General features: G+C 39.3%; 2 protein-coding genes across 8 annotated transcripts in view; one reads left to right on the forward strand and one right to left on the reverse strand.

The window, feature by feature from the left end:
- The first annotated feature begins 1,117 nt into the window (after positions 1-1,117).
- Positions 1,118-9,625, forward strand: LOC126719333 (late embryogenesis abundant protein D-34-like). Its single transcript, XM_050421901.1, has 3 exons — positions 1,118-1,435; positions 8,227-8,532; positions 9,431-9,625. Exons 1-3 carry the CDS (start codon positions 1,118-1,120, stop codon positions 9,623-9,625), a joined length of 819 nt encoding a protein of 272 aa, XP_050277858.1.
- Positions 9,626-11,951: 2,326 nt separating this feature from the next.
- The window catches only part of LOC126717297 (uncharacterized), a 46,681-nt gene continuing 43,431 nt past the window's right edge, over positions 11,952-15,201 (reverse strand). For all 7 annotated transcript variants that reach the window (XM_050418821.1, XM_050418822.1, XM_050418823.1 and 4 more), the window contains 6 exons: positions 14,954-15,182; positions 14,151-14,475; positions 13,543-13,682; positions 12,940-13,064; positions 12,644-12,848; positions 11,952-12,384 (listed from right to left, as the gene is read on the reverse strand). In XM_050418821.1, the coding sequence (XP_050274778.1) occupies positions 12,297-12,384; positions 12,644-12,848; positions 12,940-13,064; positions 13,543-13,682; positions 14,151-14,475; positions 14,954-15,182 (1,112 nt within the window). In that variant the 3' untranslated portion in view covers positions 11,952-12,296. The remainder of the gene's footprint in view (positions 12,385-12,643; positions 12,849-12,939; positions 13,065-13,542; positions 13,683-14,150; positions 14,476-14,953; positions 15,183-15,201) is intronic.

Raw genomic sequence — 15,201 nt, forward strand, 5'->3', positions numbered from 1 at the left:
TTCATGATTACATATATATTCCTTCCCCATGAAGTAGAGGTTATTAAAACCCATCCCATTGAGCAATAGATAGGTGCAAGACATCCAAATTTGGACATTCACAAACACAAGCTAATATTTGGTAAAAAGTGCATATTAGATTATCTAAACCCAACAATTGAGTTCCTTTCATGGACAATCATCCAATCACTCAAAAAGAAATAAAATCTGGAAAGCGATTTGAGCAGTCAGGATATGTAATAAAATCAAAACTTTCTTTTGGAGAGCTTGTAAAGATATACTGCCTACTAAAGGAGAGAGTATTGTGCCAAATTTATGTGAGGATCACCATTCATGTGAGATTACAAAATATCATGTTATTGTATTTTAAGATTATTAAGTACTTTCTTTTTTTGCTTTAATCAATCATGTATCTTTTTAAATTCATGTTTTCCAAAATACTTTCACAATGATTAGCATTATAAAGTTGTGATAGTTACCCAGTGTATATGAAACACACAATGTCACACCAACTACAGCTAGAATCATATTTTGAAAACACAATTTCATCATCTCATTAGTCATAATAGGATTTTTAAAAATGTGATTTCACAGAATGTGTGAATGGTAGTGTAACAAAAATTAGTGTTATAACTTGTAAACTTATAATTAAGAATTCAAGAAGGAAATAAATTTCAAAGTCAAATGGAATTGTATCAATCATGCTCACAATACCACAAAATTTAAAAAAGTCAAAAATCAAAGTTATACGACCATGAACCAGACCCAGCCTCTATTCACGCGGACTCAGTCACCATCTTTATGCCCAAATGCCACTTGTCATCCACCACCTCCATCAACATAAACTCTCTTACCCACAAAACACTTTGGAACCAAAAGTACTCCTAAGAATTCGCCAAGTGTTCTGGCAAACCCAAAACTCTGTTCCAAATATTGCCACCTTTCACTTCACAGAAACCCACGTGTCCAAAAGTTGCATTCCCCATGCACGTATAATAATCCCAAACCCTCATATTCCCTTCTCTCCTCTAGCCCATTTCACTCTTTAACACTTTTTCGATCTAAACTAAACTTCAAATTTGAACCCAGAAATCAAAACAAACAAAAAGCTAGAAAGATGAGCCAAGAACAGTCACAGAGGTCTGAGCAAGAACCCATCAAATATGGCGATGTATTCCCAATCCAAGGAGAACTTGCGGAGAAGACAGTGGCACCAGGAGATGCAGCGCTAATGCAGACGGCGGAGAACACCATACTTGGGCATATCCAGAAGGGTGGTGCAGCCGCAACCATGCAATCAGCCGCCATTCGGAATGAGAGAGCTGGCCTTGTGGATCATAATGATATGAGTTATGATGCAGGTCTTGGTGGTGTGAGTATCACCGAGACTGATCTTCCTGGGAAGCGTGTAGTCACCGAGTCAATTGGCGGACAGGTGATTTGAACACAGTTTAATTTTATGCACATATATATTTTCCATGTATAGGGTGTTATATGATGTGAGTCTGTTTGATACACAAAATTTCACTGGTGTCTTACGTGTCCTGCTGGCCCCCCTAAAAACTGAAATCAAACTCAAATTACTGATCCATTCATTGGCCAACTCAGACTGTGAAAAAAAAAAAATTAGGCAGGCACAATAAATTCTACAAGTTTTTTTTTTAGGCATGTAATTGTGAAATTTGTCTTGTCATAGACTTAATTGTTTGTAAATTCTACTTATTAAGGATCCATTACTGGATAATATCATTTTAAATCTAATATTTCGTACAAGAAATACTTATCAAATTCAGAGTTCAAATATTTTTGAACTCTTCCTTTCCTATTGTAATTATCAATTTTTTTTTTTTTTTTAAAGTTCTTACATAAAAACAATACTTTTTTTTTAGATGTGGCACTTTGTGGGTTTAGTTTTTGTGAGTATGATAGAAAAATGAACTCATTCAAAGCTCCGTTTGTTAGAAGGTCCATGGGAGAGGTCTCCACCTCCGTTTGTTCAAAGCTCCGAACCTGTTGACAGAGCCTCATTCAAGGAGAAACTAGTGGGTGAAATGCCAGGGGCTTATGCCAAAGCTTTTGAATTCGATAGTCTTATGGAGGAAGATGAAGGGTCCGACGGTGAAGGTGGGGAGGAAAATGATCCGATTCCGGACGGCTGGGTCAAGTACAAGCTGGCCAAAGATACTAAAAGGCGCATTAGAGGTCCGTGGTCAAAATCCATTATTGTCAAGCTTGTTGGTAGAACGAACAGCCTACTTTACATGAGGACCAAACTGAACCAAATGTGGAGGCTGACGAGTAGGATGGACTGTGTGGATCTTGGGATTGGATTTTTCCTGGTAAGGTTTTATTCAAAGGAGGACCTTGATAATGTTTTGGTGAAGGGTCCTTGGTTTATTGGTGACCAGTTTCTTTCCATAAGGCCTTGGGAACCTTTTTTTAAGCCTTCTACGGCTAATGTATCTCTGATTGCAGTTTGGATCCGTCTTTATGAACTTCCCATTGAACTTTATGAAGCGGAGGCGTTAAAGGAGCTAGGAGAAACCATTGGTAAGGTCTTAAGGATTGACTCCCATACAGCCATGGAGGCTCGTGGCAGATACGCCAGACTTTGCATTCAGATTGACATCAACCAACCGCTAGTGAATACCATCCTTATTAGGCGTTTTGAGCAACCGGTGAGCTACGAGGGCATCCAAACCCTTTGCTTCTCCTGTGGAAGGTTAGGGCATACAGTGGTGGCTTGCCCATACACCATACGAAAGGGTAAGGAGCAAGAGGCGCCGGTTGAGGATGCACTGCCTAACAGAGGTGCAACGTCTCAAGAGAATCATGCAGGACATGGGGCACAGTCCAGTACTAGCATGGCGGAAATGGGTGAGGCCACGAAGGACGATGGTCAGTACGGACCGTGGATGGTAGTGAGCAGAAGAACTAACGGTCACAAGGGGACAAATTTGGTTGGTAGTACGGAGGGTACAACAAAATCTGCTCGAAATGCTGCGCCACAACCTCCTCCTATTTTCCCGGAATGGAGGAACACGTCGACTGGCAGAGCAGCTCATGCACCTAGTATGTCTCGTAGTGTTTACGTACCTAGTCGTGGGGACCATCACAAGAGGGCTGAACCGAGCTGGACTCCAAGTTTCGCTAGTTTGGGCTCCACGAGCATGAAGGAAAAATCTGGTTTGGGTCCAGTGGATTGCATGCCGCTGGAAAAAGAGGGTATTAATCATGGTGAAGATAGTGGGCCTTTATCCATGTCGTCTTCTCAAGCCCAAATCCACCGAAAATATCCAACTTCTGTAAAGGGTAAAAAAGTCATTGCAAGGGGATTAAGTCAGTCTTCTCCTAACACTGACCGTGTCTCTATAAGGAAACATTTTTCTGTAAAACCCACTCCTCTGCCTCTACTTCATACCTCTGCTCTCTACCATGGAACGGCTGGTCCTCTTGATCAGTCTTTTAAATTCACGGCAGCAGCTAGTGTTGGAAAGGTTCAACATAGTGTTGGAAGGGATCAACAAAAGGATGGGTGTGAACCTCCTTTGTCCGATGTTGATGTAGAACACCAAGGCGGTCGGAGTGAGACACGGTCTTCAGGGGATCATCGAGTCGCTCCTCCGGATTCTGAGGCTAGCACAGTTAATGGTGTTGAGATATTAGGTGAGTCTTCTAATTTAAATCTCAATTCTGAAGCTCTTGGCCAAGCTACTTGTGTGGGTAATAGGGACATCTTGGATGAGGAGTTATCGAGTCCTTGTTCTAAAGAAGGGACAATCTATGAAGAGTTGGGGTATGATGGTATGGTATCGGAGGGAGGGGATGGAGCCCCTCTGTCAGATTGAGGTGCTAGCTCCTTGTATTATTAGTTTAGTCATGAATTTGCTGATTAGGAATAGTAGAGGAGCGTTAAAACCCTCCTTTTAAAACTACATCCATGATTTATCTAGGCGGCATGACCTGGCTATCCTTGTAGTTATGGAGACTAAGTTGGGTGGTAGCAGAGCAAAGGAAGTCTCAGACAGGTTACCGTTTGATGGGGCAATTCATACGGAGATGATTGGATTATCGGGTGGGTTGTGGCTGCTGTGGAATGATGACAAAGTGGAGGTTGTTGAGCTTGCTAAAACAAAACAAGAAATTCATGTCGAAGTTAAGGTACGTGCCTCTAATCTTTCCTGGGTATTTTCTGCTATTTATGCTAGTACTAGGAGTGAAGAGAGGTGCATTTTATGGAAAAATCTAGCTAAAGTTGCTGATTTACATAATAAGCCTTGGATTATAGCCGGGGATTTTAATGAACCTCTTGTTCAAGAGGATAAATTTGGGGGCAGAGGGGTCAATGTCAATCGGTCTCTGGCCTTCAAAGATTGCTTAGATATCTGTAGTATGGTGGATATGGGCTTCTCTGGCCCAAGGTACACTTGGACAAACAAGCGGGATGTTAGTAATCTCATCTTGGAAAGGATTGACCGGTTCTTCATGAATCCGGAGTGGTGTGTCCTTTACCCTGAGGCGAAAGTTACCCATCTCCCCCGGTGTCACTTTGACAATTGTCCGGTTCTCATGGAGACCATTCCGGTTAGATCCGTTTGGCTCAACCGTCCATTCAGATTCCAAGAGTTTTGGCTCTCGGATATGTCTTTCCCCAATGTTGTTTCTAGTGCTTGGGGTGGTAATCGAAATTTAGTTGAGTCTATTGAGGTTTTCTCTAAAGAAGCTACCTGTTGGAATAGGAATCATTTTGGGAATATCCACCAAAAGAAGAGAAGAATTATGACGAGAATCTATGGTGTCCAAAAAGCTATCTCCAATTGGCCGAGCTCCTCTCTCATTAGTCTTGAGGATAAGTTGCATCAGGAGCTTGAGGTGGTTCTAGATCAAGAAAGGGACCTCTGGATGCTTAAGTCCAAAATTAATTGGATGATTCAAGGGGACCGCAATACCTCCTTTTATCATGTTTCTGCCCTTGCTAGAAGAAAAAGGAATCACATTGCCTCTATTAAAGATGAGAGGGGCGTGTGGTTAACGATGGAGAGAGAAGTAATGGAACATTTTAGAAATGGTTTTATCTCCCTTTATACCACTTCTTTAGAGGAGGCCTCTTAGGTGCCAAGGCAGAATGTGCGTGGCCATGTGCATCTGTCTGAGGAAGTCAAGGACATGATTGGTGGTATGGTTACTTTGGAGGAAATCAAAGATGCCTTATGGTCTATGAAACCTTATAAGGCGCCAGGCCCGGATGGTCTTCATGCCGGGTTTTTTCAACGGTTCTAGCTAGTGGTTGGGGGGTCAGTAGTGGAGGAAGTAAGGAAAGTTTTCAGAGATAGAAAGGTTCCTGGTTTTCTTAACAGGACCCATATTGTGCTCATTCCTAAAGTCCAAGGCCCTGAAACCATTGGTAATTACCGTCCTATCAGTCTGTGCAACATTATCTATAAGATCATTACTAAGGTTATTGTTGCTCAGATTAGACCTCATTTGGAGTATCTTGTCTCGCCTTATCAAACGGCTTTTGTTCCGGGTAGGAGAGGGGTGGACAATGTTATAATTGTGCAAGAATTGATCCATTCTATAGGCAGAGCTAAAGGTCACAAGGGGTATATGGTTATTAAGATTGATCTGGAAAAAGCTTATGATAAGATTGAGTGGAGTTTTATTAGAGTAATGCTGATTTTTTTCAATTTTCTTGCCTCTCTTATTGATATTATTATGAGCTGTGTTTCCTCGGTCTCGACTTCCCTTCTTTTTAATGGTGGCTGTTTAAATGCTTTTTGCCCATCTAGAGGTATTAGACAAGGAGACCCCCTCTCTCCTTATCTTTTCATCCTTTGTATGGAATTTTTGGGCCATTTGATTGAGGAGAAGTGTGAGGCTAAGCTCTGGAATCCAGTGAGAGCTTCTAGGAGCGGCCCCTTTTTTTCGCACTTATTTTTTGCGGATGACTTGGTGCTGTTTGCTAGTGCAGATCAGAACAACTGTAATACCATTAAGGAAGTGTTGAATGATTTTTGCCAAAAATCTGGGCAGAGGGTGAGTGAAGCCAAATCTCGGGTGTTTTTCTCTCCTAATGTGAATCCAGATCAAAGAGAGCTTCTCTCTGATAGTCTTGGGTTTAATTCGACGTCAAATCTTGGTAAGTACCTGGGTTTCCCGTTGAAGCACTCAGATGGCCGCAAGCATGACTTTGATTTTGTGCTAGATAGAGTTAAGAAGAAGTTGGCAGGGTGGAAAGCCAATTTACTCTCTATGGCTGGTCGGGTAGTTCTCATCCAGGCTTCTTCCTCAACGATCCCAAATTATGTGATGCAATATGCTTCCCTTCCTGCAAAAATTCTGAATGGTATTGATAGGGTCAATAGAAGCTTTCTATGGGGGTCTTCAGATCATGCTAAAAAAATGCATCAGGTCAATTGGGGTGAAATGACTAAGCCGAAAGAGGCAGGAGGATTGGGTTTACAAACTGCTAAAGGAAGGAACACGGCGCTTTTGGCCAAGCTCAATTGGAGGTTCCATAAAGAGGGGAATGTGCCTTGGGCTAAGGTTTTGAGGTTCAAGTACTACAATAGACTTCGAATCAGCTCTAGGAATGAAGCTAGACTTCCTAGCTCTCTGGTTTGGAAAGGCTTAAAGAAAGGTGAAGAAGTTTTCAAAAAATGGGTTAAATGGATCCCAGGTCACGAAAGCAATCTAAACTTCTAGTCTGATACTTGGACCAACCTTGGTCCCATCCGGTCTCTTATCCACGGCCCGATCCCACAAGCTTTGGAGAATTTACAAATCAAAGATGTTTTTTCTCCTACTGGCTGGGATTGGACTATTATTCCTTTTGAGCTTCCCAATGAAGTTAAAGCTGAGATTCAAGCTGTCCCGGTTCCTCGTATGGCAAGATGCAGTGATAAACTATCCTGGAAGTCTTCTTTAAAAGGCAATTTTGATATGAGAAGTGCCTATCTCCTTGCCATAAACTCTCCTGGTATCGGGTCCTTCTCTGGTTCTTGGATTTGGAAGCTTCCGTCGCTGCCTAGAATTCAGTTGTTTATTTGGAAGTGTATGCAGCAGAGTATTGGTGTAAAGGAATGTTTAGCTAATAGAGGGATTCCGCTTGATACTACCTGTCCATTGTGCCATTTAGAAGTCGAATCTATTTTGCATGCCCTCAGAGATTGTAATCTGGTCAGACCCCTTTGGCACCAATTAAGTTTATACTGTGTACAGTCTTCCTTCTTCTCTCAAGGTATTAGAGATTGGTTAATCTCCAATGGTGGCCTTAAATCTTCTCAAAATGCTGTGGGTATTCCTTGGAATGTCTTATTCTCTTTTGCTCTTTGGTGGATATGGAAGCAACGGAATCAGGTTGTTTTCAATAGTAAGAGTGTTAATCCGAACCTGAGTAAGAGTATCTCATCTCAGGCTTTGGAGTTCTTCCTATGTGCTTCTAAGCCAAGTCGGAACCGGCCTATGATAATCAAGCAAGTGAAGTAGGAAAGACCGGAGAGGGGTTGGTTGAAGTTGAACACAGACGGGTCTTGGAGTGCAGCGTTAGGTAAGGCAGCTGGGGGAGGTTTGATCAGAGATGATATGGGTAACTAGGTGATTGGGTTTTCAAGGTAGCTGGGCAATGTGAACAGTTTTTCTGCAGAAATATGGGCTTTACGAGATGGTTTGATGCTTATCCATCAAATGAAGCTTCCTGCCATTATTATTGAGCTTGACGCTAAGGCTCTTGTGGACGCTCTTAAAAATCCCCGTTACGGTAACTCTGTTATTTCTCCTCTTTTTGATGATTGTAAGGTGCTGATTTCCCAAATCCCCCATGTTCGTATCAATCATGTATTTCGCGAAGCTAATAAATGTGCGGATCAGTTAGCGTATTCTGGCCATTCTCAAGCTTCGGAGTTTTTTATTTATTCTGTTCCTCCTATGGATTTAGTCTCCCTTGTTGAGGCTGATATTCACGGTGAATCTTGTAACAGGCGCTGTCCTGGGTTGGTTTCCGGTTGTTAGTTGAATGTTATTCCAGCTTACCCAAAAAAAAAAAAAGGATATACCTTAATAATTTAGTGTGAAAAGAGAGAGGGGGAAGGATCGTCCAAGTGCACTAGGCTTCCCATTTCTTATTTTGTGCATAACAGTGTAATCCTGTTGTCTATGTTGGTTCTTGTGCATAACTTTTTTTTGGTACCTAATCAATTGAAATGTGTAATATTTTGATAAGTCTAGGTTGTTGATCAATACAGCCAACGAGCTCCATTGGCACCACCAGCCATATTTGAACAATCAGGTGGTGATGGTGGGCGTGGTGGTGCAATCACAATTGGTGAAGCACTCGAAGCCACTGCCATGACAGCCAGGCAGAAGCCGGTGGACCGGAGTGATGCCGCTGCTATTCAGGCAGCTGAAGTCAGAGCAACCGGACGAATTAACATAGTCCCAGGTGGGGTTGCCGCCGCAGCCCAGTCAGCTGCAAGTTTAAATGCCAGAGCAACAAGCATTGATGAAAAGACAAAACTTGTTGATATTCTAGTGGTAATATATTTTAACGAGAAAATATTATTTACAGATAGATTTAATATTTAATACACATATCTATAATTAATACAATTTTATCAACATTTTAATACAAATAAATTGATGTGATAAAAAAGAGAATTAAAATTGTGATTGTGTGAGAATGAAAGCCCAATATATTTGTCACTAACATTGTTACTACCAAATATATGAAAAAAATTTGGGTAGAAAATCCAATATATTTGTCACTAACATTGTTACTACCAAATATTTAAAAAAAAAAAAATGGGTATTATTGTAATTGGTGTTAATTAATGAAAAAATTGAGGGAGAGAAAAATCAATATCCATTGGAGAATAAAAAATAGTTGGCAAGTATGTGTGTCTGGGTCTATATATAAAGGTCCAAATTACAATGTTTTCAATAAGCTCCTTTTATTACACGCATACAAATCATTATTTTATACTACATACTATTTTACAAAACACTTTTTTTTTTTTCTTTTTTTTTTTTTTTTTTGTCTTTTGAAGTTACAAACACTATCTAATTTTGATGAGTTAAAATTTTGATCTCAATTGTTTAAAAGATAATATTATGCTCACATTTGGAGAGTCTGTAAAAGAATGATCCAGTTTCATTAAATAATAAGTCAATGTTACCAAGTCATACACATTTGATCTACTAGTAACCTTTTAAAAAATTTTATTTTATTTCTTAAACTCGATGAAAAACTTCACATCAATGTTACCGTATCTTTGTAGATTTTACTTGCAAAACAAATAATCCAAAGTCAGACATGTCTTTCACAAAATAAGAAGATTAAATGAAATGTGCTTTTTTTAAATTTATTTGCCGATATTGAAGAGAGTTTCATACCAAGGGTGAGTGCTAATTAACACCATTTTTATACATGCAGGATGCAACTTCGAAGTTGCCATCTGACAGACCGGTAACACGCCGAGATGCTGAGGGGGTGACCGGTGCAGAGATGCGGAATGATCCATACTTGACCACTCATCCTACAGGCGTGGCAGCGTCCGTGGCAGCAGCCGCTAGGATCAACCAGACTAAATTAGCATCTCCAGGGAGAGAGGCTGATCAAGGGGTTTAAACCAAACGAAGTTTTTTTTTTTTTTCTTTTTTTGGGGATTACTGCATGCCTCACTTGATTTATGTTACTATTGTGGCCGTAGTAGGTCTTTTTTCCTTTCTCTCTCTATCTCTTATCTCCTTTTCTCATAATCAATGAGTATGAATAAATTGAGTTTTAATTAACTAGTTAAAAATCTCATCTTTAGGTTAGTTTTGATGTAAGCCCAAATTCACAATTCTGGTATATTAGGATTTTGCTAATTATTTCCACGTCCTTCTAGTTAAACACCTTTGGATGAGCAGAATGTTCTACCATTTTGTATTGGGGTCTATTAATTCCACTACTAGGAGAGAGGACTCTGACCTGGTCTGAGACTTATGGTAGATAGTCACCCATATATACCAGCACTTTCTCCACCACACATGCATGACTCCCTAGCTTTCAGTTGAATCTCAAGACAATGGGAATTTGCACAGTACTTGGCTTTGAAAATCTTGACTGGAAGGGATTGGGGTCGTTCTCATATATACCTATCAACCTTGCTTTGCAAGCATAGAAAGATTGAGCATCGATCCCACTTCTCCCCTCCTCTTAGATTACATTTTAAATTCATTAATGATATGTTTGGATGAATACTTCAGCCCCCTCTCCCCTCTCCTCCCCCTCCAGGAGGTTAGGTTCAACAACCTCCACCTCCTCTAGGGTTGTGTACCAGGTTGGCTATTGAGCTCCTACTTAAATAACTCTTTTTAGAAATATAATTAATATTGTAGATAAGTTATTTGAGAAGGTTCTTCGGTTATTACTAAGAAGAACGATATTTAGTACAATCCAATCTTATTATTGGGGGAAGTAGTTAAAGATGTTATGATGTAAAGTTTTTTGTCGTCGAATAAAAGAATTTGGGATTTAAATTCGGCCTATACCAAAAACTAATATTAGATCATCATAGAATGGATGATATAAGTTGAAATTTTATCATATCTATTAAAAAGATTGCATTATTAACTAGGTTGAAATTCTATCACATCTATCAAAAGATTGCATTATTAATCAATTTTTTACTATAGATGCTTGACTATGGATGCTTATAAGGCAAGTAGAGCCCCGGAATTGGTTCCTTTTCATCGATTGAGATGCCGCCCCCAAAATTGTAAGCTTATGAGATATGGTCAATGACAGTTGATGGGCTGCAATAAATGTTGACACGAAGGAGTTATTGGCAATCGCCGATCGACTTACTCTTCTTTTAAGAGAACTGTATCAACCGATTGGTCAAGGAAAAGTGCCCTTGGAGAGGCAGCTATGACCGTAAATGACCCTCCTAGATTTGATGACCAAGAAAGGCTAATAGTCGACACCCATTAAAGGGATTCTGAGGTCTTCCATGGAATTTGGGCCGAAACTTATTTCAGGTGATAGATCTCATCTCCAATGGGCCTTAGGAGATGGACTTTGCCACGGGCCCAAAGGCTCCTAGGATAGTCCAAACTCCAGTCCTTTTTGGGCCTGCTAGGCTCAACCACCTCCTTATACATGGCAAACTAAGGCAAAGCGTTGCTTAGTCTGTGATATAATCTCTGATGAATGCTAATAAAAATTTTGATGGTGTTTCTCTTCGCAGACCAGTATCGAACACATTCCACTACATTGGTAACTGGATGACATTTCATAGATCCAATGTCGTTCTTAGGGATTACATGTTGCTCATTGATTTTTAGATAAGAGAAGGCTGGGCTGGCTGTCTTTGATTGATGGCTCTCGCCATCAGTTATTCGTTTACTCTTGTTCGCTTTATCTGCACATTTTCCTTGCATGCCTTGACATACCCTCAATTGCATATCATATTCAGTTGAGACTTCGTTCTTCTTCTTTTTTTCTTTTTTTTTTTAATACAGTATATACAGAAGTACGTACATTAATCGTGCAAAGAACGTTTTTTTTTAGATTTAAGATTTTTTGAAATATTAGGATAACGTCCTTGTTCTTTTCAATAGCTATCCTCATTTTCAACACTATTTACTAAAGGTTTGAATAGAGTACCCATCACACATTTAACTTGTGTTACATGTCAGTGGGGCAATATCAAAAGAATCAAGCTTTACCCCTTCTCTTCTTCTGTTATTCTAAACATCAATGCTCGGCCATCCAAGAGAGACAAAAGAGAAAAATACATGATATCAAAACTGAACCCAAAAGATAAACAGTACTGAACAAAGTGCAGCAAAACATAATCAACTCAACTAAAGCAGGATATTCATGATTATAATTTATAAACTCCAGGGTAGCTTTAAGCTTTTATAAAATTCAATATTGTAGCAAGTAATTGTGAAGCACAGAAACAAAGTGAAACCTCAGCTCATGCTCAATTAATTTTTAATTTGCACTGTCAACTTACTCAAAATTGAGCTAGTTGCAAGCTTTCCAAAAATATTTTTCTTTGAATCGATAGGACTGTATACATCTCTTGCATGCAAACAGAGGACCAATGCTAACCTCATGCTCACAATTCAAAAAAAATCACCACATCATATACAACAAAATTGATAATTTCCCTATAATGTACAAACTACTATACAACTCTGAATATTGGAGGATGAGATAAACTCCTGACCTAAATCTTCTATAAACAAATAACGTTGTGAAGTGACTGAGGTTTAAATCATTTAAAAGTGTATTCTTCCACAACTCAGCTGGCTAAGCTAACCTTTTCAAGTGCCAATTCTCGTGTGATGAGCCTGAGAAGTACTTGCACTAGCTCTCTTACTCGTGCTTCCCTGTTCATCAAAAGGATCAAAAGGATAAGCTACTCCATGGAAACATTAATTCATGTTTAATTTCTTATCACAGTTCCAGGAAGATCATGATAACTTTTAATTTTTGTATATATTGTGGCCGAGGTATATCGTGGCACCTTACTGGCATCATCCTTTTTCATACCTTATAAATTCTCCTTTTTTGACATTATTTCAAACATGGCAGATATCTCCAGTTTTTTAGTGACTAAATTTTTTGCTGAAAGATATTCTCTCTTACCTTGATACGACAAGTTCACAGAAGGAGGGAAATAGAACAAGCAGATGAGGACGCTTGTCTTGACTTTCCTCCTCTGCTAGGCCACTTTTCAAGTGTGGTTGCAAAGGAAGGATGGATGCTGTGTCTGAATGAATAATCAGACGTGCCAGTTCTTGAAGGACAAATATTATTTCTTCAAGCCTAGCTGCTGGCAACGGGCGTTCACCTGCAGGAACAGTAGGATGGTTCAGAAGAGAATAATCTGGAAGGTGAAATGAACATTAGAGGAACCCAACATATTGTAAGAAGACACGCACCTAAGTCATTCTCATCAGTGAGAAATCTGTTCAAGATGTACTCACACCTGGTCACGAGCATCATGATTGAGATTTTGCTGACTTCAGATCTTGTCAAATTCCAATGATTGGTTTCTTTGCTGTAACTGAGGTACAGATAGTAGTATGTGAAATTTGGAATAAAAATGCATTGGAAAACAGAGCTTTGTAGATTTCTAAAGATGTTTCAATTGAAACTAACAACAGAAGGCTTTAAAAGTACAGGTTTTGAGGTTGCCTAATGGAAGAGTCTTACATTAATAGCTGCAGAAAGACAAGTTTATTCTAGTTGATGGAACTGACCAATCACTGGCATTTATTTCATTTAAAAGATTAATATCATACTAAATAACTTCATGAGTCACCTGTTGTGACAAAAAGAATGGCAATGGCATTCAGGTTCCAGTAAAGCGGCTAATCAAGAATATCAAAGACTGGAAATCCAGAATTACCCCAAAGACCAGAATTTGAACAAGTTCTCTTCATATGGTCAACCATTACATTAGATATCAAAGCAATATGACACTCAATGTTCACATAATTAATTATTGAAAACTAATATGTCAAGTAAAGGATCTAAATTACCTGCTCAAGGAAAATAACTTCTGTAAGCAAGTTAAAGAAAATCTGCTACAGTGGGAAGGCATAAGTTCCACAGTCTCAACAGGCAACGAGCATGTGCGTGACGCACAACGGTCCAAGGTGGATACTAGTCGTTGCAAAATCTGTGAATAACAGCAACAGTATTAGGAGGGGAAGATGAGCCAATTTAGGAAATTCCCAACATCAAAGACCATAAAAAATTCAGAAAAATTCCATGTCTGATCTGGAATGCTAAAATTAGATGGTCCATAATCATCTTGTCACCTTCATTTCACAAAATGTACCCCAATCCCGACCCCACTATTTAACAGCAGGGCGGCCCAGGGATTTACAATCACTCCAATCTAACCACTACACTCTACATATATTCACAGACTGTTTTGGTCGCATAAGTGGGTCCAGTACATATATATTTGATGATTGGGTCCAGTTAGCCCAATTGATAGTATCTTGGTCTAATAATAAAGAGCAATTATCATGGAGCAAACGCCATAGGTTCAAATGATATCATATCTATCAGAACATTTTGGTTAAATAATTTCTATCTACCATAAAAAATAAATAAATAAAACGATAGGAGAGGAAATTACATCTAAAGGTGCATCAATCGGTGACTTAAGAATGTTGTCACCAAGAATGTTTAAGATGGTCATCTCAAGCAACTCATCGTCCTTTTGTGCTACAAGTGAGAGAGAATTGGAAGGAAGAGCTCTCCCACAATATCCAACAAAGAATATTTCATAAACATCTGCAACTTCTTTCCAGATACGTGTTCTTGCAGGTTTACTAATACTTGAAATTGGTCCACCATTTAAGGTTAATCTGCTGACATCATCAACCAGAATGCGGTTGAAGCCTGCAACAGCTAATCTCCATAGTGCACCGTCTGGATTGTCCCTCCTGGTCATCATACACCTAAAGCAAACAATTGATCTGGTTAAGCACTTGCACAGGTAGTCTGAATCCTAAAACAAACATGGAATACATAAGACAGTTATTAAAAAGGATGATAATAAGGGGGCATGGCACTCAACCTAATGTATATTATCAACGATTTAGTCATACATGTTATTCATTGTATATGTTGCATCAAATATGCTACAACAGTCACTATAAAGGAAATGTGCTGTCATTGTTCACACATGGCCCATCAATTACTCATCCATGTCATGAAACAGTAAACACCATGCAGAAAAATACTTGACAGTGTCGTTAAAAGAAGCCAGAATAGACTATCTTCAATTAACATACAATGCTGCACGTAGAATCAGATTCTAATAGATTAACCCCCCAATAGTATATTCATTAACCTTTAATGTAAAACCACCACTTCTCTAAAATAGTGTGATTGGAGTACAAAATCAGCATAACAGATTACAGTAGTTAGTAGTACCTTCCAAGACTTTGAATTAACTCGGGAAATATGATATGCTTTTCAATTTCTGGAGCCTGTAGAAAAAGATCTACCATTACAGGAACAAGCTTTTCAGCAAACAGATAACTCGGGATGCCTTCTGTTAAAGCTGTTGTTGATCCAGAACTCAGAGATGTAGCTTCTACTTTGGATAGGGATATGGACGTAGTACCGTTAGGTATATCATCTTTTATCTTCACGTGGGCATCTGTAAAAAATGAAGGCAT

Source organism: Quercus robur, chromosome 3, assembly GCF_932294415.1.
Source record: "Quercus robur chromosome 3, dhQueRobu3.1, whole genome shotgun sequence".
Classification (NCBI taxonomy): Eukaryota; Viridiplantae; Streptophyta; class Magnoliopsida; order Fagales; family Fagaceae; genus Quercus; species Quercus robur.